The 23,887-nt window shown below is 28.6% G+C and overlaps 1 protein-coding gene across 1 annotated transcript; it reads right to left on the reverse strand.

Moving 5' to 3' along the window:
* Positions 1-294: 294 nt before the first annotated feature.
* On the reverse strand, positions 295-20,220 carry prom (prominin). The gene is made up of 14 exons (XM_015510200.2): positions 19,073-20,220; positions 12,659-12,852; positions 8,592-8,779; positions 4,437-4,532; positions 4,162-4,364; positions 3,957-4,089; positions 3,340-3,510; positions 3,144-3,243; positions 2,218-2,451; positions 1,898-2,129; positions 1,358-1,531; positions 1,146-1,274; positions 634-792; positions 295-574 (listed from the first exon to the last, which is right to left on the reverse strand). The coding sequence occupies exons 1-14, from the start codon at positions 20,204-20,206 to the stop codon at positions 413-415; spliced, it is 3,309 nt and encodes a 1,102-aa protein (XP_015365686.2). The 5' UTR covers positions 20,207-20,220; the 3' UTR covers positions 295-412.
* Positions 20,221-23,887: the final 3,667 nt, after the last annotated feature.

The raw sequence follows: 23,887 nt of genomic DNA on the forward strand, positions 1-23,887 counted from the left end.
TGTACGATGCTGTAATATAAACTTTAACTCCTTTATATTATCATCATATGCCAGTAAATACAATTTAATTTAACACAATTTATAAAAACAGGTTGGCATTTCAAACTATAGATTGCCATAGCCTCGTATTAATAGCTTCTATATTATATAATATATTAGATTTATAATACCTAATTTTATATTTTATTAATATTAAAAATATTAAAAAAATCTAATCAAAACATATTACAATATTATATTAATCATTATAGGTTTACAAATCGTAGGATTGATATTATATGATGAAGATAGTCGTTTCAAAATATTTTTTATATATTATATATAGATTGATCTGAGCTAATACATTATTTATTCAACTTTTACATAATCTAACATAATATTTTTACTTGATAAACGTTTGCCGTTTTGAAAATTAACTATTCGTGCACATAAGTTCCATAGCCGGTGGTGGAGGTATAGTATAAAGTGACATAGAAGTTAGCGGAGACTTATGAAATATTTTCAAATTTTTCACAACTGGTATTGCGACGGTAACCGACATTGCGATGAAAAAGCATATAAGCCAATATCCATTCTGAAAATCAAAATTTAATAATAAATAACTTTTCGTATTTTAACTTGTTAAAAACTCACCAAAGCGTCCAAAGCTTGCCTACAAACTAAATCTCTTCCAATTCGATACACATTCCATACGGGCCTGCACGATGCTGCTTCTATTTTTACTGCTTCAGTTACGTGAACCTTATATTTGTCCAACAGCAGTTTTAAACTGTTTGTGTATTGAGCCATATTCTAAAACAGTATACGTTTTAAAATAATAATAAAAAAAATTATATATTTTAGTTTCAAAACTATGTAAAATTCATATTTATAGTGAATAATATTATTATATAATAATACGCATTTTATTTTTATCGATAAACGTTTCTCACAATATTCAATACTTGCTCAATCAATATTTAAGTGCAGTGAGGTACTATAATCTATTCGAACGAAATAATTTGACGTTTAGTCTTATTTAAAAGTAAAAACCATCAAAAGTTTACAAAATATATTATCATATTCATTATACAGCGTTTTTATAATATTTATGTATAACAAAGCATTTATACGATTATTAAGATTATTAATTATAATATTTTAACCTTTTGCAGTATTTGATCAAAATCGGAATTTTCTATTCTAGTATATGCATTTGCCCAGGTCCGATTTAAAGATTCCGATAGCGGTTGCATTTCGACTTCCATTAATGTTAAATGATATAGTAACATATTCTAGAACAGAGTATAGTTATTCACGGATTTGAGAGTAATCAACCAAACGATAGTTGATCTATACACCCAGAAATACTTCTCACTTTCTTCTGACTCATTGGGCTCATCACATTTTCGACTAAATCTGTAATATTTGTCACTACGCGCTTCAATGTCATTTTAAACATATTAGAGAAGGTGGCGGCTTGTGTTGAAAGTGCACGGAGTTGATCGCGTAGCAAAGTCACGCGACCAAGAGCCAAAGAAGACTCCAAAATCTGTAAAATGTAATTAAATTATTGAGGCCATGTGACCATGTCGTACGTGAATCGATATGACTTAAGACATAATTTTAAACAAATAGTAATAAAATGATTTTACACTTATCGGCTACAAAGGGCTAAATTAAAATGAACAGAAATGACTTGAAAATGGATATTGAAGATTTTATGTTGTTAGCATTAATCACGAGTAGGAAGTAGACGGTAACAAAATTATTTTATATTTAAGGACATTATATAAATATATAGGTACATTTATTCTTTTACTTTTAGGATATTTTTTATCAGTGTGTCTTAGATTTTAAACTTATATTCAAGCACAAAGAATGGATTATTGTATAGTTGTGTGTAAATAAATCTTACGAGACTTCGAAACTTTTCAAAGTCCAAGTTTGTTGATTCGGCAATCGGTCTCAGTGCATCAGTTGTGGACGGTGGTCTGTTTAAGTCCAATTCTACGCGGACCCTTTTGGTTTTGAGACTTTCTAGAGCATCCATAAGACCTGGCCATTTGTTGTAATCTGAACTAGCGTCAACGTTAAACACTTTATTTAAATTAAATGTTGCGTGCGCTGTAAGATTTTCTCTGCACGATCTAAAATAACGGAGAAGAACCCCAAGATAAGTACAAACATGCCAAATAATGATTTATTTCTATAATTAATTAAAGTAAATTCAATTACTCGATGACTTCATTGAACGGAGCCGTGGATGTTTCATTTCCAAAAATGAACCAAGAAAAGAATCCACGTTCATTTGTTATAGCCGGACAATCCATTATTTTTGTTACAGTTTCGTACATAGGTTCGTCATATAATGGTCTACAAATATTTACTTCACCGTTGCTGCTTAATATCAAACCCACTAATGCCGCTGACCAAAGTGCTAAACTGGTCAATCTCATTGTGCTCACGCAGCTAAATGTTTTTTTTTTCAAAAAAAAAAAAATATATATATATATATTTATATAGGTATCTTTTACAATACACCATTTAATCACATTATACATATAATAGCCATAATCCATCGCCAGTTATACATATTGTGTTACTCAAATATATTTATTTTTTTTTGGTCTTAATTTTAATTTTGTCTATTATACCATTCTTGTGCAGATACGTTCGGGAAGATAATTTTAAATCGTTATCATTGAAACGTGGTTAACACATTACCTTTAGTATAGTTCATCATTAATCATTATACGTATACATTTCTCACATTTCTGTAAGACTTTGAATAAGTGATTGGTAGTAATCAATAGTATTAAACTTTGTTAAAAGTTGTAAATGTTTTCAAGGATGTAGTATAAGTTATTTAATCGATGTTTAATTTACATTGTGTTTTATTTTATTCTTTCTCGAGTTTTCTCATTTTGTATTATGACATAAATAATATGTATATATTTAACATTCAATATTCAAACGGAACATGATATATGTCATTAAATTTATCATTACAAATTAACTGACATAATACAAAATTAAAATTTCATGTTCAAAAAAATATTTTACTTATGCATAACATGCATAATGTATTTTGGCCAAAGGTGAACACACCTAATGTAAGGTTATTTTTGTCAGGTTTAAAGTTTAAATTTAAGTTTTCTTACCCAAAGAAGTAGCATTTTGCCCAAGTCGTGTGCGAACAATAATTTACCACAATACTGCATGCTAATAAAATCCAAACTAAAAGTGCAGCGATTGCTATTCCTATACGGTACTCATAAAAATTTGTGTCAATTATGTATGTAGCACATAATATTATATTACAATAAAAGTATATTTTACATAACAAATATAGCTTACCAACACTGATGGACCATCTATACGCCTCTATTTGTTTCAGTTTCATAAAGTAATTGTTAGCTGTCTCTTTCATGTCCATTAATTTTGAAACGAGTTTACGTGTATGACTTTCATAAGGATATATTGAGAATTCTAATTGACGTCTGCGATCCATCAAAGCTTGTTTTATACCTTGATAGTAATAATTAATAAATTTCAGTAGGTATTTAAGGAAATTAAGTAAAAATATAATAAGATGATATTTAATATTCGGCACAATTTGAATTAAACACAATTTACTTTAATTTATTAAAAATGTCATCTAAATTTTAGATTCTAAACTACTATAAATTATAATTCATCGTATTTACTTGCTAGAACAACAAAAGAGTTGACCAGTATTTTATTTACCAATGATTATAAATAAGTCATTAACATTTACAGTTAAGTAATAAAAACATCGTAGGTATATCCTATTAATTATTACATCCTTATTTTAAATTTTTTTAATATCCTTAAAATTTAATTATAATTAATTTACAATAATAGGTATATTTATTATACATTTATTTAAGTAGTCATAGTGGTTATAACTTATAAAGACGTTATAATCTGCAGTAAACGGTAATTTAACTTACGCCATCGCTCTTTTTCCGTCTGTTCGAATAGAGCCTTTGGAATGTTGGCACTTTCAGCTGACGTCAATGGCAAACTCGATAGCCCATCATTTTCTACTTCCAAAACGCCTCTGACTTCATTTATCAAATCATCCTGTGAACAGTAAACAATCATCAATAAGAACGGTAATACGCCAATAACTTCCATGACGTAGTATTTACTCACCAAGTACCTATAATTCTCTGGTTGCAACTTGTTACCGGAAATCATATCACACATGGCTGAAACTTCAAGAGGGCATCGTTCGGGTATCATTTGAAGTTCAACGTTCAATTCAATAATTTGTTTGTTGTACTTAATAATGTCTTCCTTGACTAATTCGGCTTGGGAAATTACATCCTTTGCTTTTGGAAATATCTTCTGAAAGTCTAAAATACAACTAGTCAAACATTATTCCTACAGATTATAATAATATTGTATGAGTAACGGTCAATCATCACCTTGAACTACTCTAGAAACATTGTTCCTTGAACCAAATCTATGACTAGGACCATATATATCATTTTCGATTGATCCTCCTAATTGCTCTGCTATGTCTAAAAACAAAATAAATGAATTAAAAAAATAAAAATATACATATAAAATTAACTGTTATTGATTTTTTTACATGTAGAATTGTAGATATTATATTTAAGTAAGTTAGATATAAAATTATTATGTATCGGCTTATGTAATTGTATTATTATTTATTATAAAGCTGTTTAGAAAGCCTATTTTGCTTTATCAAGATATTTCAAAGAATAAAGCTCGTAAATAATTACATTCTTAGTTCTTCATGGTCTACTTATGTTGGTTGGTTAAGTACGAATCCTTGTAATAGAGAATCTACACAATTAAATCAAAAGAACGATTTGTAGACCACTAAATTACTGCAGGAGGACGCAGATTATAAACAAATTAAATTAACATATAAATATAAACAGTAGACGTATTTCATGTTTTTGAGTACTCGCCTCATTAAGTATACGCCAATCGTTAATCTTTTACGCTTTGTATTTTGTTTATGGACTACGTATTGTTTTATTATACAAACGAAGGGTTTTTTTTCCATATTTTTTATAACATATGACATTTTATTTTCTTATTTTACTTACTCCAAATGTATGAAATTTTTTCAAACATTATAAAAAGAATTGCTCAGATTAACCAAACTCCAGTGACTGTCACAGTTTTATTTTGAATTACAACTTTAATATTACAAGGTAATTTTATTCAATAAGAAAAATATTCCACGTTTTATATCTTTAATGCAATTAAAAAAAATTATAATAATAATTTTTGTGAAATACCCATATAATAGTTATGCTGGATTTGGTGTATATAAAAAGTTATTTTTTACACTTTATGTACCTACAATATTATTGTGCAATACATGTATGAAATAGTTCACACACAATTTTGCTACTATAGTATAGCCATATTTATCGATTTATCGAATAAACAGAGGAAAATTGTGTGATTAGGAAGACATTTTAACTTTCACATCTTTATACTTTAAATAATTTAAATTTATAATTTTTGTTTTTATTAATATCTATTATCTCAGTTGCTTTTATTGTTCTTTTTTGCAACAGATTAAATAGAACATTGTAAAAACAAAAAAAAATCAAAAATATTTGTTCTTTATTTGATTGATTTAATGTAAATGTTCAGGAGATGAATAATTAATTTGAACATTCTATATAAAAATAATATGTATAGGTTACCTACAAATTAAAAATTAAGCTTATTTATAAATTTCAACGAATTAATTATAAATTGTAAGAAAAATTTTATAAAATTAAATTAAAATATCTAATGCATAATAATTATACATGATTATAATTTATTTTAAATATGAAAACAAATATTATTAATAACTGCTCCACGTATTTACCACAATTTTCTAATAGGAGTTGACATAGAATACCACCTACTTGAGGAAAATATTCAAGTACAACTATTCATCGTCAAACTAAAATATTTTATTATATTATTATTATTAATGTCATGTACCTACTGCGTTTTTATTTATATCTTATCATCTGTGATGTATTTTTTTTAAATTTAAGGTGTAATTAAAAAAATATACTCAAATCAATTTTATGATATGCCCCTTGAGATTTAATGAGAAATATTTGCAAATATCACTGTATTGATACTATTATTGATGACTTCAAACTACATGAGTTTTCAGAAAAGGCGTTGAAAGTTTCCGCATGACCTACTTAATCAAAAGATACACACAAGATTATTCACCAAGCACGGATCACTCCCATTTTTTTCTCTTCAATAATGAATTTATTAGTTCTCTGAGTTTTAGAATTTTTGAATACACCCATGAACCTGATCCTTAGTACACAAATTTAAATAAATAAAAACTACCTGTTCAAGTCTTAATTTTGACTTCCTAAAATTTTCAGAAAAAATATCTACTAAATAAATTACAGTAGAAATAGAGTGTTTCATTTGCTCGATACACTCCTTAGGTAATACAAAAATGAAAAATGGCAATACGTTTAATATAGGGGATGGTATTTAAGTATATTTAAAAACTCGAAAAATCAAATATTGAACAGTTGCATTATTGATGAAAAAAGGGTGACATTCTTTATTCTTCTGTATATTTTTAGTGATTAAGTTTAGTCATCAACAAAGTACAGTTAATGCATTTCAATGGCCATGGGCATTTTTTTTTTCAAATCGTATTTTAATTTCTATCAATCGCAATACACTTTTGTAATTCTTAAATGAATTTATTTATTTATTTAACAAATTTTCACTCGAATGCAATTATATTTTATTAGGTAAAATAAGTTTGAAATGGTAAGTATTAATAATTTTTTTTAATTAAAAATAATCGTTTTCTATTAATGTAATGCAAAAAAGTTTCTATAAATAGCTTATAAAATCAACAAATTAAGTAACCAGGAATTTAAGAGTTGCCGTTTTGTAATTGATCATAAAGAGAAAATGGAAAAAAATGGAAGCTACTTGTTAAACATAGCACGTTTTATTATCAAAGGGTTATAAAACTGAAAAGTCGTAAAATGTCAAAATCGAGCGAAAAAACTTACTTTTAATATTGAATCTGTTTAAGATGATAGATTAAAGGGGGAAAGTATACACAATTGGGACGGGTAATTTAATTTTATGCCCTACAGCCATATATATATATATCTTATAAAATTATCTATAGAAATAATTAGAAGTGACGTCAAAGTTTATCCATTTAGATTATCTCTCTACTTAAAAATTACCATTGCCGCCCATCAATAAAATAAGCCATTTTTAAATCTATATTGGAATATGATATAACATAGACTGAAATGAAAACGAATGGCAAGAAGAACAACAATGATCGGCCGGAATAAACATACAAGTTTAAGTTTAAATTTTCGAATTATAAATTTAATACTACACTAATTATAATATTATTGTAAATTAGCATATGATGTGAATGAAAATATAACTGCAACTAATACAAAATATTTAAAAAATAGCGAATTTATTTTTATTTAATATTTAGCGTTCCTCATTCAAATATTTGTTCGAGCGGGTGTGATATACTTTTGTCTGAACTGTGAATGTAAATAATAATAATCATATTAGTGTGTAATACTGTAATCTAACCAACAATATTTCTATGTCCAATGATTTATTGTAATAATGGACTGTATATTTCATAAAATGAACGTTAAAACTTTATATTCGCTGTATGCATTGGGATATTACGTGATTTGGGCGACGGAACTATACCAATTTATAAATATAAAATATAAGCAATAAGCAGCAATTATTTTAAGACAAGTATATTTTGCAACGATTGGAAGACGTTTATAATTTCTTTATTAATTACCTATTTATTATTGTTATCCATTAAAATTAAATATTTTTGACATATAATTGAATTACGTAAAAATTGTCAAGTCTGTTGTAAAGTAAAATTTTCAACGAATTCAAAATGGAAATAGGAATCTTGAAAGAGGATATCCACATTTTTATAAAAAGGACCAAAATATCAATGGGTTGAAAGATCCTTTACGTAATTTATAATTATTACTGTAGAAAAATCATAATATTGTTTAAATTTTGTTTTTAAGTAGTTTCAAACTAAATTAATCATCTGGATAAAAACGACGAAGTTTATTAACTATAATTAATATTACTTTTATAACTGATTAGATGTCAACTACATCATAAAATGTATAAACGGGCTTGCATTATTTATCCGAATATTTCAATTAATATTTATATAGCATATTTAAAGATGCTTTTTATTTTCTATATGCTTGGTTATTCTATGTTTATGACTCCAATAGCAATATTTTTTGTGGTATTATTTGTCTCCATAATGAATATTATAATATATTATTCACAATTAATTTTTAATATGAATTTTGTTTCTACACTTATTTATTTCCAATAAAGTTTAGTTAGTTTGCTGCATTTTCATCTAATATCAGTTGATGATTATTTTTCAATTAATTTATGTATTATTTATAACATTTATAAATTAAGCAGATATAATATTGTTATTGTATACGCTATTATTGAACTAAAATTGTATGAATCATTATAATATAGCTAGGTTGTAGTATTAGATATTATCATACCGTCTAATTTCGTGAAAACCGCATCGGTCGTGGAATCCATTGATCCGACAGTTATGGTTCTGATCTGTTTTTGAGTTATGGAGAACATGTCTACCAAATCACCGACACCAAATTCTATTAGGTCTCCTACACTTGATACAGCAGATCCCATGGTCTCGTTCGTCACCAACAGTCCGCAAGCGCCGGCTCTAAATATATGCACGTAATTTGAATTCATAATAAATAATTAAGTAGGTACGGTATTAGTATTGGGAATTTTAAACGCACCGAAAGACATAAATAAAATTAAACTGCACCGCCCAATTATAGAATATAATTGCCGAGTTGATTTGTACAAAGCTCTCAGAGCAGTTGAACTCATTTCGTGAACTTTATAACGGTCGTATTTTTTTCCCGGACACGAAATATTTACACCATAAATCCGGTTTCCCGTTTAATGTACAGTCTTATTACGCCAAGTATTTAAAAGGTGGAATTCCTGTTTTCACTAACATACGACATTTCCAACACTCATCATTCGTTTTAGTACAGAATATTTTATAGGACCTTTATTATAGTTTCGCCCTCTGAAGTCCGCAAGAATTCTTAGACTTCGCATAATATATGTATAAATAATATAACATATACATTTTTTTTGATATATGTATATATTATACAGCTAAGATATTGATTGTAAGTACCTAACTTTTTTTATATAAAATAATATTTAGTTACAAATGTGAAAATTAATATGATTTATAAGAAATTTCGAATTTGAAAAGTAACTATAAGAAATGTGATGAAACTATATAACCACATATATTAATGATATTTCTTATTGAACTTTATGTTCTAATGCATTGAAGATTGAACAAGCTTAAAAACGAAAGGATTTAGTTTTGTGTCTCAACGTGAAATTATTCGATTAGTCGAAATAAAATTATAAATTATGCGTACAAATAATTCGTGTATTAATAAATAGTTAATCCACGTACGTAAAAATATGTTTAATTATCTGAAACACATATTATGTTTAATGTTAGCGAATTTAAGTCATTTTTCATAGAAGTTTTACATCGTAAAAATAATACTGAAGTGAAATTTTAAAACAATGTTAATTGATTTTAAAGTGATTTTTATTTATTTAGACAACAATTCAATTTTAAAGCACTTTTACTTCACTAAAATGTGTTTATTGGAAATAAAAAGCATATGTTATAAAATATTATATGAATATTATATATATGTTTCTTCAGTCATCTTAAATTTTTAAAGCGAAACAAAATAATTTATTTAACCAACTAAAAATAAATATAGGTGAAATTATAAGTATTACAATACGATTAGAATTATTGCGTGATCCAGATAAATAAAAAATTACATTGCAACAATGGCAACTACGTTGGACATCGTCACAGACAAAATTGAACGAAATCGAAAACGAATTTCTATCAAAATAATTTTGGTCAGCACCCATCGCCAAAAGACGTCACGAAGTCATCATCAATAGACTCAAAATTGGGCATACGTGGCTCACACATAGCTTTTTCTCATGAGACGTGAAGACCTTGCCCATTGTTTAACCTGTGGGGAAGGTCTTACCGTTAAACACATCCTTTTACACTGCCGCTACTACGCCGATGCCAGAACATCTCTAAACATTCCGGATCATCTATATGAAGCACTTGGATCCAATCTTGAAAACTACAGCAGCATTACAACATTTTTACAAAAAGCTAAACTTTACAACCTTATATAATATATCAATGTATCTTTATTAATGTTAATAACCTTAGTTGTTGAAGCTTAAATAAAAAAATTACATTAATTAATTTTTTAAGAATTTTACTGTATATTATGTATAGGTAATAATTTTTTGTGATTAACTGTTTGATTGTTTATTATATACACAAATTATTTGAATACAATTATTCAATAGTATAGTGTCACTTCAAAGAAGGAATTCAATCAAATTGTTATACTGTATAGTGTCTAACGTGTTTACCTGTCAATGATTTTCATTGATCATTGACGTAAATCATATATAATTATGTATAAAGATACAGCGGTATACGTATAAAATTATAAAATCAATTTAAAGTAGAATCATTAATTACAATATAAAATACATTATTATTTTGTTAATTTTTAATATCTTACACGAAAACTTGAAAAAATGAGTTGCTCATTAGTGACACTTTTATCTATTTGCAATTTTAGTAATTTTACTATAGAAAATCTTGGAAAAAAAAATTTTCTTTTGATAAAACGGGAGTATTCTCAGACCATAATAATATTCGTTTAAAGCTAATATACTATTTATTTAGTCATTATACGTAAGTACATATCTCAATGTACAAATGAATTCTTGGTGATTTAGTATAGCGAAGAGAGTATAGCGACGAGATAGAAGGATATGGCAATGTCGATGTTTTGTTAAAAGCTAAATAACGGTAGGTATTTTGTATTATTTTCGGGAGACTTCTGAGAAATTTCTGAAATGGAGGTCTCAGATCTTGGATATTACTCAGGAATAACACAGTTCCGCATTCCATGGTGACGTTGTGTGTGCAATGCTTCTATGTATATCTTAAACATTTTTGCATACACGAGCCGGATTCTTCAACGTAATATATTATTTTTATTTTGAGGGACTGTGATCACAAAAAGACAAAATCATTGTTTAACTATTCAAAGACATATAGTAGTACAATAATTACACCACCATAGTTAGGTTAGGCTAACGTCTCCCTGCGATCAAGTAAACTTATCACTATATAGTCACTTTAATACACAGCTGTACCCATCGTAAATTATGCACATCAGTGGGGACTTTAAATAAATAATTATTTTGGTATAGAAATGTGGTGATAACACCAACAGTGGAAGTGAATCATTTATTTGAAATTGTAGGTTAACACCAAACTGTATTTAAATACATTATGTAGTTGGTCGAAACTCTATTAGACATATATAATACTCGCGTAAGTAATTATATAATATTATTATATAATAATATATGTGTATAACGATTAAAAATAGTAATGGATTTAACAACCAATTTAATTTTTAAGAAAACGATAAAAAATGATTTACATAACAAGACATATAGTTTGTTGCTTTTTTGTGATAAAACGCGTACGTCGAGTGTCGTCGACCATTACTGCAGGCTTTATTAATACACCGTTTACAAAATTAATGAAAGGGTGCACTACTGGTGTTAGAGGAAACGATTTATTACGGACAAATAGATATAGAAGCCAGTGTCATGAGTTCGTACGTCTTTAGGTCACCACATATTATAGACTACCTACCATAGAAATTTCAATGGGCTGAATTTAAGGCTTTCTTTCGTAGGAGTATAAGAGCGGATTTTGATAAAAAAAAAGAAAAAATTACAATAAATGTGATGTTCAATAGTCCGGTCGTTATAAACGTTTCCATTCATTCACAAATTCCGATAAACCTTGAACAGTTGTTTTACTCACATAGTCCCAAATATATAGACTTCATCTCGTGGACTCGACCTGGAGTTGGGTAAGCGGGCCTATTATTTTAGAATGAAAAACAATGACTACATTTTTTTCATTAAACGATATTATAAAATATATTTTTCGTTAGTAATAAATACAATAGTCATTGCTTCTTATACGTATTTTATATTATATCAAAATAAATCAATATAAGTTTTATTAAACAATTTAAAAGTTGATAGTTTTAATGGAAAAAGAAAAACTCAATACCAATTACCAATACTATTTGTGGTTTATTTTTCAAATTATTTCGAAACTATTATGAACGTTCATATAAGTGGCCTCTTTAGAGTACGATCTGCAGTGTATGGTTTTAAAATCTGTAGAAGGATCATAATAATTTTTAATCCTATCGTTTTAACGTTGTATTTGAAAAATACAAATCTAAAAACATAAACGTATAATACCATAATACCTATTATTGTCCACTTTGCTCTATAATAGTAATAATCGCTTACAATTATCGTCAAGCAAATATTAATTGACACAAATAAACATTAACTGTATAACAAACAACAATTATCCGTTGGTTTTGTTTACGGGTGACGTACTCACCCTAACATAAGTAGAAGCATTTGAATTGCAATGACCAACACACCCTTTTTGCAACCCGACTCCCAGCCAGTGTCTCCTAACCACTTAGCCTCTTTGTACCGCTTCTGCCAATACACGCCGTATCGTGCTAGTACCAGACCGCAAAATATCATTAAGGCGCAGACCACAGCCAGCGGCCATTCGTATGGCAGCATCTAGAAAATGTCATAAAATATTATTAAAACACGAAAATTGGAATAATTTCTCTTGAGAACAAATAGTTATTGATCTTTTTGAATAATATTGTAATAATATGTATTTTACTATGTAATTCGAAACCATACAACAAATTTAGGTATTCGAATAGTATATATATATATATATATATATATATATATATACGAGCTCGACCGACCACGAAAACGGGAATCGATAAGTTTTTAAAAATGTCAACGGTAGAAAAGCATACACGAAAGGTAGCGGAAGTATTAAACAGTATTGATAAATAATTATAAAATTATATAATATGATGTACTATTAGATTTTATAATCGTCGGACCATATCGTATTGATCGTAGTACGATCGGTGTCAAGTAACTATTTGTATGGATTCCAACTTAAACTTCCTAAACTTTTAAATGTATTCGTACTTAAAAAAAAAAAAAAAAAATGATTTTAGCTTTGTGTATTAGTTTTAAGCATTCAAATAATATAAATTTCTTAACTTATCACATTATTATAAAATGTATTTTCGGATAATATAGGTTCCTATTTATATATTTTAATTTAATTATTTTGGTAACCGCAAAGTATATTTAAAACTCAAAGAAGTAAATTATTCCTTCTAAATTAAGTTAGTTAAATTTTTAAACTTAAATTATTATACCTGTGAAAGTTTTGATTTTAATAAATTCACCAGGGAATACTTTTTTAGTACTAAAAGATCTTTTAGTTTTTTTTCAACCCTCAAAAAGTTAACGCAGATTTTTAATAGCAATAATAATTAATCATTATATTATTACTATATTTTAATGAGACACATTTCATTTTAATCTAAATATTTACTTGTATAGTATTTCAATAATTTAGCTTTTAACAAATTTCCTATTTCATCATTTATATTATGTTCAGCGCATCGATTACTTATTAAACTAACTTAAGCCATAAAAATAATATTACACAGTAAAATATTGTTAACAGCATAACATTGAATTTATACAATAATTATTTTAGCGTAAACTTTTATTATCGTCTTTAAATATTGGATAAGTTGAGTATTTTTTTTATTAATATTAACCAAATTCAAATTCATACAAAACTATTTAAATAACACGGTATATACCTACATAAATGGTGATATGAGACATTTGAAATGTATTAGTTTTCAAAATAATTTCTTAATTTATTCTACATATGAAACAAAAATGTTGATACTTTGATTATTTCCGTTAGGTATTAATTTAAAACACTTTGATATAATTTATTGATTTTATTATATGTGACTAGAACATCAATTTCAAATATTACGTGCAATTAATTTATTATAGATCATAATTGAATCTTTTTAAAAAGCGATTTATTTATTTTAAGGAGATTATAAAAACATGAACAAGGGACCATTCTCAGAAGGCTTTAATTTTTACACAACGCTAAAATATTTTAATACTTTCCATATATTAAACCATATGTTTAATAGTTTTTTGAACTAAAGTTTCTAATTTTGAATCTTTTCATATTCAGATGATGGCAAAAAAAAGTGTTTGATACCTCAGATAGTAATTATAATTATTCGTTTTTTTTTTAAATTCTCATTTCAAACAACAGCATCGTTCAGTTAAAATACCTTGCCCAGAACTCATTAATTTTTTAAAGTACTTAATACTAATAACTATAATAAGGTTGGAATAGGTTTTTTTTTAGGTTTTCGTGACTGAGAGTATACATTTGATTTTACTTTTAGCAAGTAAAACTTAAATTGCCCAAAGTTTTTAAACTGGTAAATATAATTCTGTGACCGAAATTAAAGTCGCTATGGTTTATTTCAAATCACAGCTTTGGTTTGTATCGCTACTCGTCAATTCAAACTTCGGTGTTATATTCTGTAATTTAATTTTAAATTACTATTGGGAAATGTGTTTGTAAAACCAATTCATTTATTTGTAAATTCTAAAGATTAACAGATCGTGATTCCGAACGTAGGTTTGAGTACTGAAGTTTTTTTACTGCTTCTTATATGAAATTCTTTCGGGTTTCACTAACTGTAAGAGTTTATAAAATATATTGACAGCAATAGGAAGAGTTAAACTGAACTATGGACATTATTGATTATTCTCTGTTCTGCATTCTTACGTTCCGATAATCGAGATCAAAAGAATCTTTTGTGGTGGCAAACTTATAGATGCACAAAGAAATGTTTGTATTTAATTATGCGCAGTCATCTATACAGCATAGCAAGAGTACCTAGTGGCACTACCTACCTATTACAAAATATATAGTAATTATCTGTGATCAGTGGGGTACTTAGAATCGAAAGGAGGAGAATCTACTATGGTTGCTAAATAGTAAATATAATAAAAAATATATCATTAATTTATAAAATTATTATGATAGCCGCGTCAGGAGAAACTTGAAAATTAAATATTAAATTGTACAATTTATCTTCTTAACATGTTGTGCATCTACCTAAATCATTATTTTGAATTAAATACATTTTTTAAATAGGTTCTACTTAAGTACTAATTACGAGTATATTCGAAATTGGTCGTATATTATAACATTTATATATATATAAATTATTTCATGATATAGCCATTTAAAATAATATATACATTAAGTATGTCAAAACGTAATAATATTATAAAGCAATAAATTTAATGTTATTATGATATTGTAATGCATTTTGAGTCTTTCTGAATGGAGGTTTTCGTATTCGTATTCAAATTCGATTTTAGTATTTTTCACAAGAACGAATAGAATAGCTGGTGGAGTAGATGAAATATAATTTTTTTCAAAACTGGATGTAAAGTGCCAAAATATATTGTTATGATAGTCAACAAAATGCACCATTGTTTACGATGGTTTAATATAGAAAAAAACAAACCACAATTTTGTAATAATTAATGCAAACACTCAATGCATCGATTTTAGTTTTATCAAAATACATATAATATGTATTTCTTGTAAGGGTTTTAGCTATTCAACTGTTCACGGACAATTGCGTCACAACCAATTGTCATAACTTTTGCTCCTATTAGCGCTTTTCAGGTCGGAGTTTCAAATCATTAACATTTTTAATATTGCATTGTTATTCCCTTTAATGATATTCAAAAAGGGACGGCAGCAGTGTAATGTATACGATTATTTTTACAATAGTTTATTATCCCTTTTTGAGAAAAAAATTTTCTTTTAAAAGCATAGATTTTGTTCTGCGATTTGGGTATGGCTAAAATAAATTATTGTTTGTGTTTTTGGTAATATTTTGCATAATGAATGCAGACTATTGGTCAGGTTATTTATCATATAAAGTATATCAAACAAATCCATGTCTTTAGTAAAAACAAATTTTTTGTATAACAAACGATGGTTTATACTTTATACCCGCAACGATTTATTACCTTTGCCCTTATTATTATTATTATTATTAGAAGTAAATGGCCGAATACTGCCCGAATGCACATCAGTGTTATTCAAGTTAAAAATTAATGGTTGAAGATTTTAAATGTATATAATATATATCAACTATCCGGGTAACTATAAACAAGAGATGATCTATCAGGAATAATGGTTTACTGCACTGTAGACCGACGAAGTACGTATAATATCCAATTATTGAATGTAATATCATTGTGTTGGTTTAAATCATTCTAAGATAATAATTAAACTAATTGATTCAATCTACAGTGCTGAAAATAATGATTTATAATTTAAATTTGGCGTTAAAATATCATATAGATTTCCCAAATTACATTAACAAAATAATAATAATTGTATACCGAGGAACTATAATTTTAATATTTATAAATAACTCACTGAATAAAAACCATCCGAAATATTTGTAACTATAACATACCTAAATAAATAGCAGAACTTATTACTTCAAAGTAAATTATTATTGTCGGAAAACTTTTATAACATACGTGCAATATAATTATCAATAATGTATTATTGTAGGTTCATAACGTATGATTGCGTAAAATGTAAATTCAGTTTATGAAATAAATATTTAAAGACGTACCTATATTGACTAGATTTATACAAATTATTTGATTGGGTTGGCTTATTAAATTTTTACAATATACAAAGAACGAATATCGGTAAATTATTTATATTATGATACCAATCAGTTATATCATATTTATAAAAAATATGATACTAATATTTTCGAGGCTTTTATGAACTACGACATTTTATCACGTTTTATTCGATTAACAGTCGTATACTGGGTCGTAAAAATAACACCAACGTTTTATGCTCGTCGGTAGTGAAATAAACAAAATATATATATTATGAGTACGTAAACATATAATGTATTACGGTGCCAACATTCCGATAAGATCTGAAAACATTTAAACACGAGTTTCGATCGACAACGAAAATAAACTAATATAGTTAGGTGTAATAATGAATGAAGTAAGTATAAGTATGATGGATTGAGATGTTACCGATCGTTGTTTTTTCGCATAATTTTCTAATAAATTTTTCCGAACACCGCCGTGGCAATATAGGTTTTATAGCTACCTACCACTTCCAATGTCACCGCGCCTGCGTGTTTATATATTGTATAATATATATATATATATATAAAAGAAATGTGTCTATTTCTTTTCAGTCACATGTTTTTTTTATGTATGCGTTTATGTATACGTTCAGCACAAAGGTGTTTATTATGGTGTGTGATATTTATATATACGTATTGCAGTATAAAATATAAGATGCAAAATATACCGAGTGGTACAGATGGTTCCGTTTAAGTTTCGCACATTCGTATACGTAGTTTGTATAGGTACTTACAATGTAGACATCAAGGATGATCTTTAACACCCAAATTAGTTTTAAGCACACATCATATATTTTTTAATAATTTAATACGTCATGTTTATACTATGAGTGCGGCCTCAAGGTTTTTCAAAAATAATAAGAAAATTGTGAGAAGAAGTGGGAAGGGGTTGCCCAAAAGTTTGAAGATCCTTGGCGTGGAGAATTTATAGATTTCGGATGTACAAGACGTGATACATTAACTGTTTATAAACTCGTTATTTTGAAAAGTTTTAACTTTAATTTAAAATTTAATTAGCTACATACTTACATGTCATTACAAATCAAGATTTTGAAAAAAAGTTTAATTTTTATCGTTATAAATTTCTAATTTTTACTTTTTAAAATGACAACGTGCATTTTAAATACATATTCTCAAGCAGAGTCTATAAAATCTTATTTTGATCAAATAGGTTTTGGCACTGATCATCGCTTATTCAAACTTTTAGGAAAGTTATTTTGCTTCTGAATATGAAATTAAAAATGCATGTTGTTAATAATTTTCGTTCAAAAGAGTACAATTAAAATATAACAACGAAAAAAAAAATTATAAAAATATAAACATATATTATTTTCAAAAATGGTATTTTATTATAATGACAATATATTATGTAAAAATTATATTTTCAAAAAAGTTAAAACTACAAAATTAATAATCATAGATCGACACTTGAATAGATTATATTTTATATAAAGTATTTGGTGTGTGAGCGTTAAACTATATTATAATGCATAGTGCTAAGCTAAGAGGAGAGCAACTCAGATTAAAAGCAAATTCCATTGTAGTTTTCTGTTGCGCATTGTACAAAGAGGGCCGCGGATAAGATATGCACTTGAAAGTTCAGCCCTGATTATCTGGACCCCCTGTGTTTATTGCATACTACATATTTCAATATAATACGTTATATGTGTAAATAATCGTCTTAATACTTTTTAAACCGTCGTTACTGTCTGTACTATAATACGGACATAATAATATAATAAAAAGTTTTATTCACGCGAACTCAAACGAATAAAAATATAAAATATCATAATATGACGTATATTATGTTAACATTGTTAACCTGCCGATCGAAATAATAAGTAGATTTTAATAAATATTATATGGTCGGAAAAAAGGAGAAAAACAGCAGCACTGTCAAGTTCATTGGCTCAATATTGTAGTTGTTAAGTATGTGGGCTGTTTTTTTTTTTTTTTTTTGAGGAGGGATAATGGATTTTCTAGAAATTTTATTTTTCTGTTTTATATGGTTAATATAAGATGTTAAATATTATGTATATAAATACAATTACGAATTTTTTTAATTTAATTATTGCGACTAAGAATTTTAAATATAAGTATACTATAAGGTATATAGGTGACATAATAATATAATTATGTATGCTCGTCGGCCACGTTACTTTTTTCGCCACGACGTCCCATTCATACGGGTTGCTAAAGAGGTCAAGAATGAGTTCGGCGGGCACACTGTGCCACATAATCGCGTCCTCAGCCACGCCGATGAACCGGAGCCCGACGTCACCGACCACGATCCCGACGCCGAACAGGCCAATCGCGGCCGCGGAACCTTCACCGCCATCGGATCGCGACGTCTGTTGGTCCAACTTGACGTTTTCGCGGAACTTGGCGCTGGGAAATGCCGCGATCTGCCCGAGTGCCGCTGGTCCGGTGGACGCGTTCGGCGACGCGGAAGATCGTCTAACGGTGGCGGTGGCAGTCCGGCTGCCGTACGTGAAGCCCATAATCCCCGATTTACGGAGTGCCAACAGGAACTCAGTTATACCGGACACCGATAACGTTCGGTTGTCGGAAGACGACGACGTCGTCCTGTTGTCGGTAGATGATGCTGGTGGTGTCGACACTGTCGTTGAGTTTTCGGTGGACATCAACGACGACATTGTCGTAGATGGATTTTCGGAAGACGGCGACGACAACCAAGACGTTGGATTTTCGGTACGAGGTGACGACGACCAAAACGTAGGGTTTTCAGTAGTTGATAACGTCGACCGAGCTGTTAAATTTTCGACAGGAGGCGGTGACGACCGAAACGTGGGATTTTCAATTGGCGGTGACGACGACCAAGCCGTTTGGTTTTCGATAGGAGTCGATAACGACCAAGAGGTCGTGGTTTCGGCAGTAGGAGGCGACGACGACCGAGTCTTCATCAGGTTCTTATTAGATGGTGGCAAAGACGCCATACCGTAGTCGATGGTAGGCCGAGTCGAAGCTCCGGTCATGGTTGTTACCGCAGGCCGCGTATTGCACAGATGTGTAACGTTCACGGTTATTGTCGCGCGGGCGGTCGCCACCGTCGTCATCATCATAAGCAAACACGACGACGCGCAGCTGATGTACGGCAAAAGCGACGACGGCCGTACCATTTTAGCTATTTCTTGTACAAAACTTAAATATAATAGTCCTAAAAAAAAGCATAGAACGACTATATCTACGTATTTTATTAACACGCTCACGCGCTGACTGTATATGACATAATAATAATATATATAGGTAAATGCTCGCGCACAGACGTACATATACCCACTCGCGCCAAGCCGGAAACGACTGGCCACCGCGGTGGATTATTACGTCGGCCGATGCCCACCCGAGTTTTTAAAAGGTTTCCCGTGTACACGAGGATCAACGGACCGCATAACTACGGAAAACCCGCACCACCACCCAACCAAACCAAGCCAGCTAGTGTTCCCGCGTATAGTTCGACCCCATGCGACCGCACGCCACCGATATTTATATATTCTCGCCCCGAGACCGCCTTACGTATTGTTACATATATAGACACGCACACACACACACACACACACCTACATTAGTACGAGTGAACCTCAGTTTATTCATATTATATGCATATACCTATAGGTATACTTAATAATATAATATATCGGGCATTATCGGCGTTCGGTATATAGTCCATAATAATTTAGTGCTATGTCGAACACGCGAATAAAATTTTTTTCGTAAATTTTTTGTTTATAACCACAGTATTATAATATATTATGTGACATGACTCCATACTCCCTCTCTCTCTCATCATTATGAAAAATGACGTTCAATACGAGACTCGTTATTTTAACCACTCCGTCGAATTCTCTCACAGCGTAAGTACATCAGCACATCCAATGATGCAAACGGTGATTTATCGACATATTAATATACTATTACTATTATTACCTATTATATTGATGTATAGGTAAGTACCATATAAATAAAGGTATACATATAGGTAATAGTACTTCATTGAAATGATAAATGCCGATTTGCACGTTTGAGCAGAAATCAAATCATATTATTATATTGTAATTATACAATATATATATTATATATTCGTGTGGTGTGCGCACGAATTTTCCTCCTAAATTTTTTTTGTATATTATATATTTTTTATACGCCCGCGCGCCCGCTGCAACTTTATTCCGAAAACAACAAATCACAATGACTATCTTCCTAAGATAAACAGCAAAATAAACAATAACGAATATCCCTGCACACCATTGAGAAATTATTGTGTTTTCGTTTTACGCACTGCAGGCTATGGTATACATCTCAACAGATTATGCAAATAAAAGTGGAATGCATAACATTCGAGGCCTGGAGTACTATATGGGCAACGTAAACGAATCTTTGAAAATATCAAAATTTACATAAGTCGAGTGGGTAAAGCACCGTTTTGAAACCACTGCTCCACCACATGTATACATTAAATAATATCAAGTTTCCTCTGTTTACTGAATACTTTTTAAAAATGTAAAACTATTCCATCGAATTATCGAATTATCGAATATTTCTTTTAAATTTCTCAATTAACCCTTTTTATTATTTACTAACTAATAGTGAAAAGTGTTAAGTATTTAAATTCGGTTAGTTTGCGGTTTCGATTTTGCATACTGTGGATTATCCACCTACTTTATAACGTACTATATTGTACATGGTCAATACTGTTATACAGTAGTTTAGGATTAAGTTAGATCGTTTTTTTTTTTGAAAAGGTCTGACGTTCGAAGACTAATATTTTAATTATTATAACTTTTTTTTTAAACCTAGTATTAATATTGAGAGTACACAATAACTTAGATCTCAGTGATTTAAAGCAACACACGATAATGTAAAAACGATTAATTATTTTCTGCTCATCACACTATATGTACGTATATAAGATCCGAGTCAATGCGTCAATTTTTCAATAGAAAACATTGAAAATTACAAAATTACATTTATACTATATAATAATACGATATACAACTTTGATTTATATTTGACCCGAAATATCCACGGTCGTAGCACACGCTAAGCAAAAAGAAAGACAAAGAAAAACTAGAGATAATAACGCGAGACGACCTTGGTACGATAATTTGTATATTATGGTGTATATAGAGTATTGGAGTATATGTATATAGAATATACACCAACATTAACGTCAAACAGGAAGTATTGTATTCCCATTGACCATAAACACCATGTAAGTTAAAAAATTATTATGGGCCATTCTGTATATACAATTCAAACCGTTAAGTAGAGTGAAGTCGGTGAGCTTTAAAAAAAAAATACATTTATGTGTGCAAATTTCAAACTAATGGAAATATGATATTTACTCAATAAGATGAATAAGTTCGATTTAAAGCTTTCACGAATATGAAGTAAAAATGAATGTAACATGTAAACAGTATAGATACTAATAAAGTAATAAAAAATATCGTCTAGGCGGTCTATATCCTATGGTCTGTATAATAATGATTCTTTAATATGTAGCCGACTGGGGTTGCACTCAAAATAAGCGTATTAGGTGCGGGCTTGGTTGATATAAAGCCTTCCAAATACACATGATATAATGCCCTAGGTAATTTATTTTATCTGACATCTTTCGTTTTCAACTCATAAGTATAGATATTTTTATTTTTTATATGTATCAAAGTATTAACTAAATATAATAATTTATTATAGGTTATAGAAGTATGAAATGTAAAATACATATAATCGAATATTCAATTCTATATCGTAATAAGCGCTGTCGCCGTTCAACAATTTTTCGCCATATCTACGTTATATTTTAAGTGCCTATAAGGCATTATAAAGCGATTTAGGTACTTAATAAGTCAGCTAAATATTTATTTTTATATAATATTTGTTCTTTCGAAATATTATATTAACATCGACATTATGAATTTATCCACGTATAACCTATATACTTAATGTGTCTTTAAAACAAAAAATTAACTATGATATATAATATGATTTATCAATAATATTTCGTTTGTATTATTTTATATACTTGGTTAGAATTGTAAAATGTATTGTTATTACTTTGAAACTAGTTTTTAACGCATTATAGAGTGTATAGACAAAACAGCCAATTTATAAGAAAAAAAAATACAAAATATGAGGTTCGTAGTAGTCTTTATGTGTTATATATAAAGCACCTTCCTTTTATAATATTTGTTATTTGTTTCTATTTTTCTAACACAAGAAGAAAAAAATTCTAAGTTGGTAACAATTTAGTTTCTCAATTCTGGACTATATGAATGATGACTCACGTTGTGCCATCAAAATATCCTATTAAACATTTTCAAGAAAAATAAGTAAATGTAGGTATATTTTATGATTTAATTGCTGAGAATTAATTTATACTTTTTTATTACTAGAAAAAGTTTAAGTACCTACAGGCTTTTTTTTGGTACTTAACCCAAATGGTTATTTATAGCATCTAGAATAGTTTATTTTAATGAAAATTAGCTAAGTAATGCTTAACTGATTTAGAAAATGTATTAAGGAAGCCACTAAATTTTCATATTTTCATATATCCTTTAAAAAAAAATTCAGAAAACTTTTTTCCACTGAAATGAATCTTAGACATTGTGTTGTAAAAGTTTATGGAATAAAGTAACTACGCATGAAATTGAATAAAATAAGGTACATTTATACACATAATATACGTTTTTCTAGTAGGTATACAAATCCTATTAAATTTGTAAATAACTGTTAAACATCATAAAATGACATTGACAAAACTAATATGCTTCAACTATTGAATTTCCGATTACTAAATGCCTGAATGCTGATTTAAATTATAATTTATAAGTAATAGTTATAACTATTTATTTATTTCGTCATATTATAAAATACAATGCCCAAATATATTCTTATTATAATACAAAAAGTATTTCTCTCCGAAAATAAAAATTTAATTTAACAGTATGTATATTTTA

This window comes from Diuraphis noxia, unplaced genomic scaffold (genome assembly GCF_037042655.1).
Source record: "Diuraphis noxia isolate RWA-SAM2 unplaced genomic scaffold, SU_Dnox_SAM2 contig0005, whole genome shotgun sequence".
In the NCBI taxonomy this organism is placed as follows: Eukaryota; Metazoa; Arthropoda; class Insecta; order Hemiptera; family Aphididae; genus Diuraphis; species Diuraphis noxia.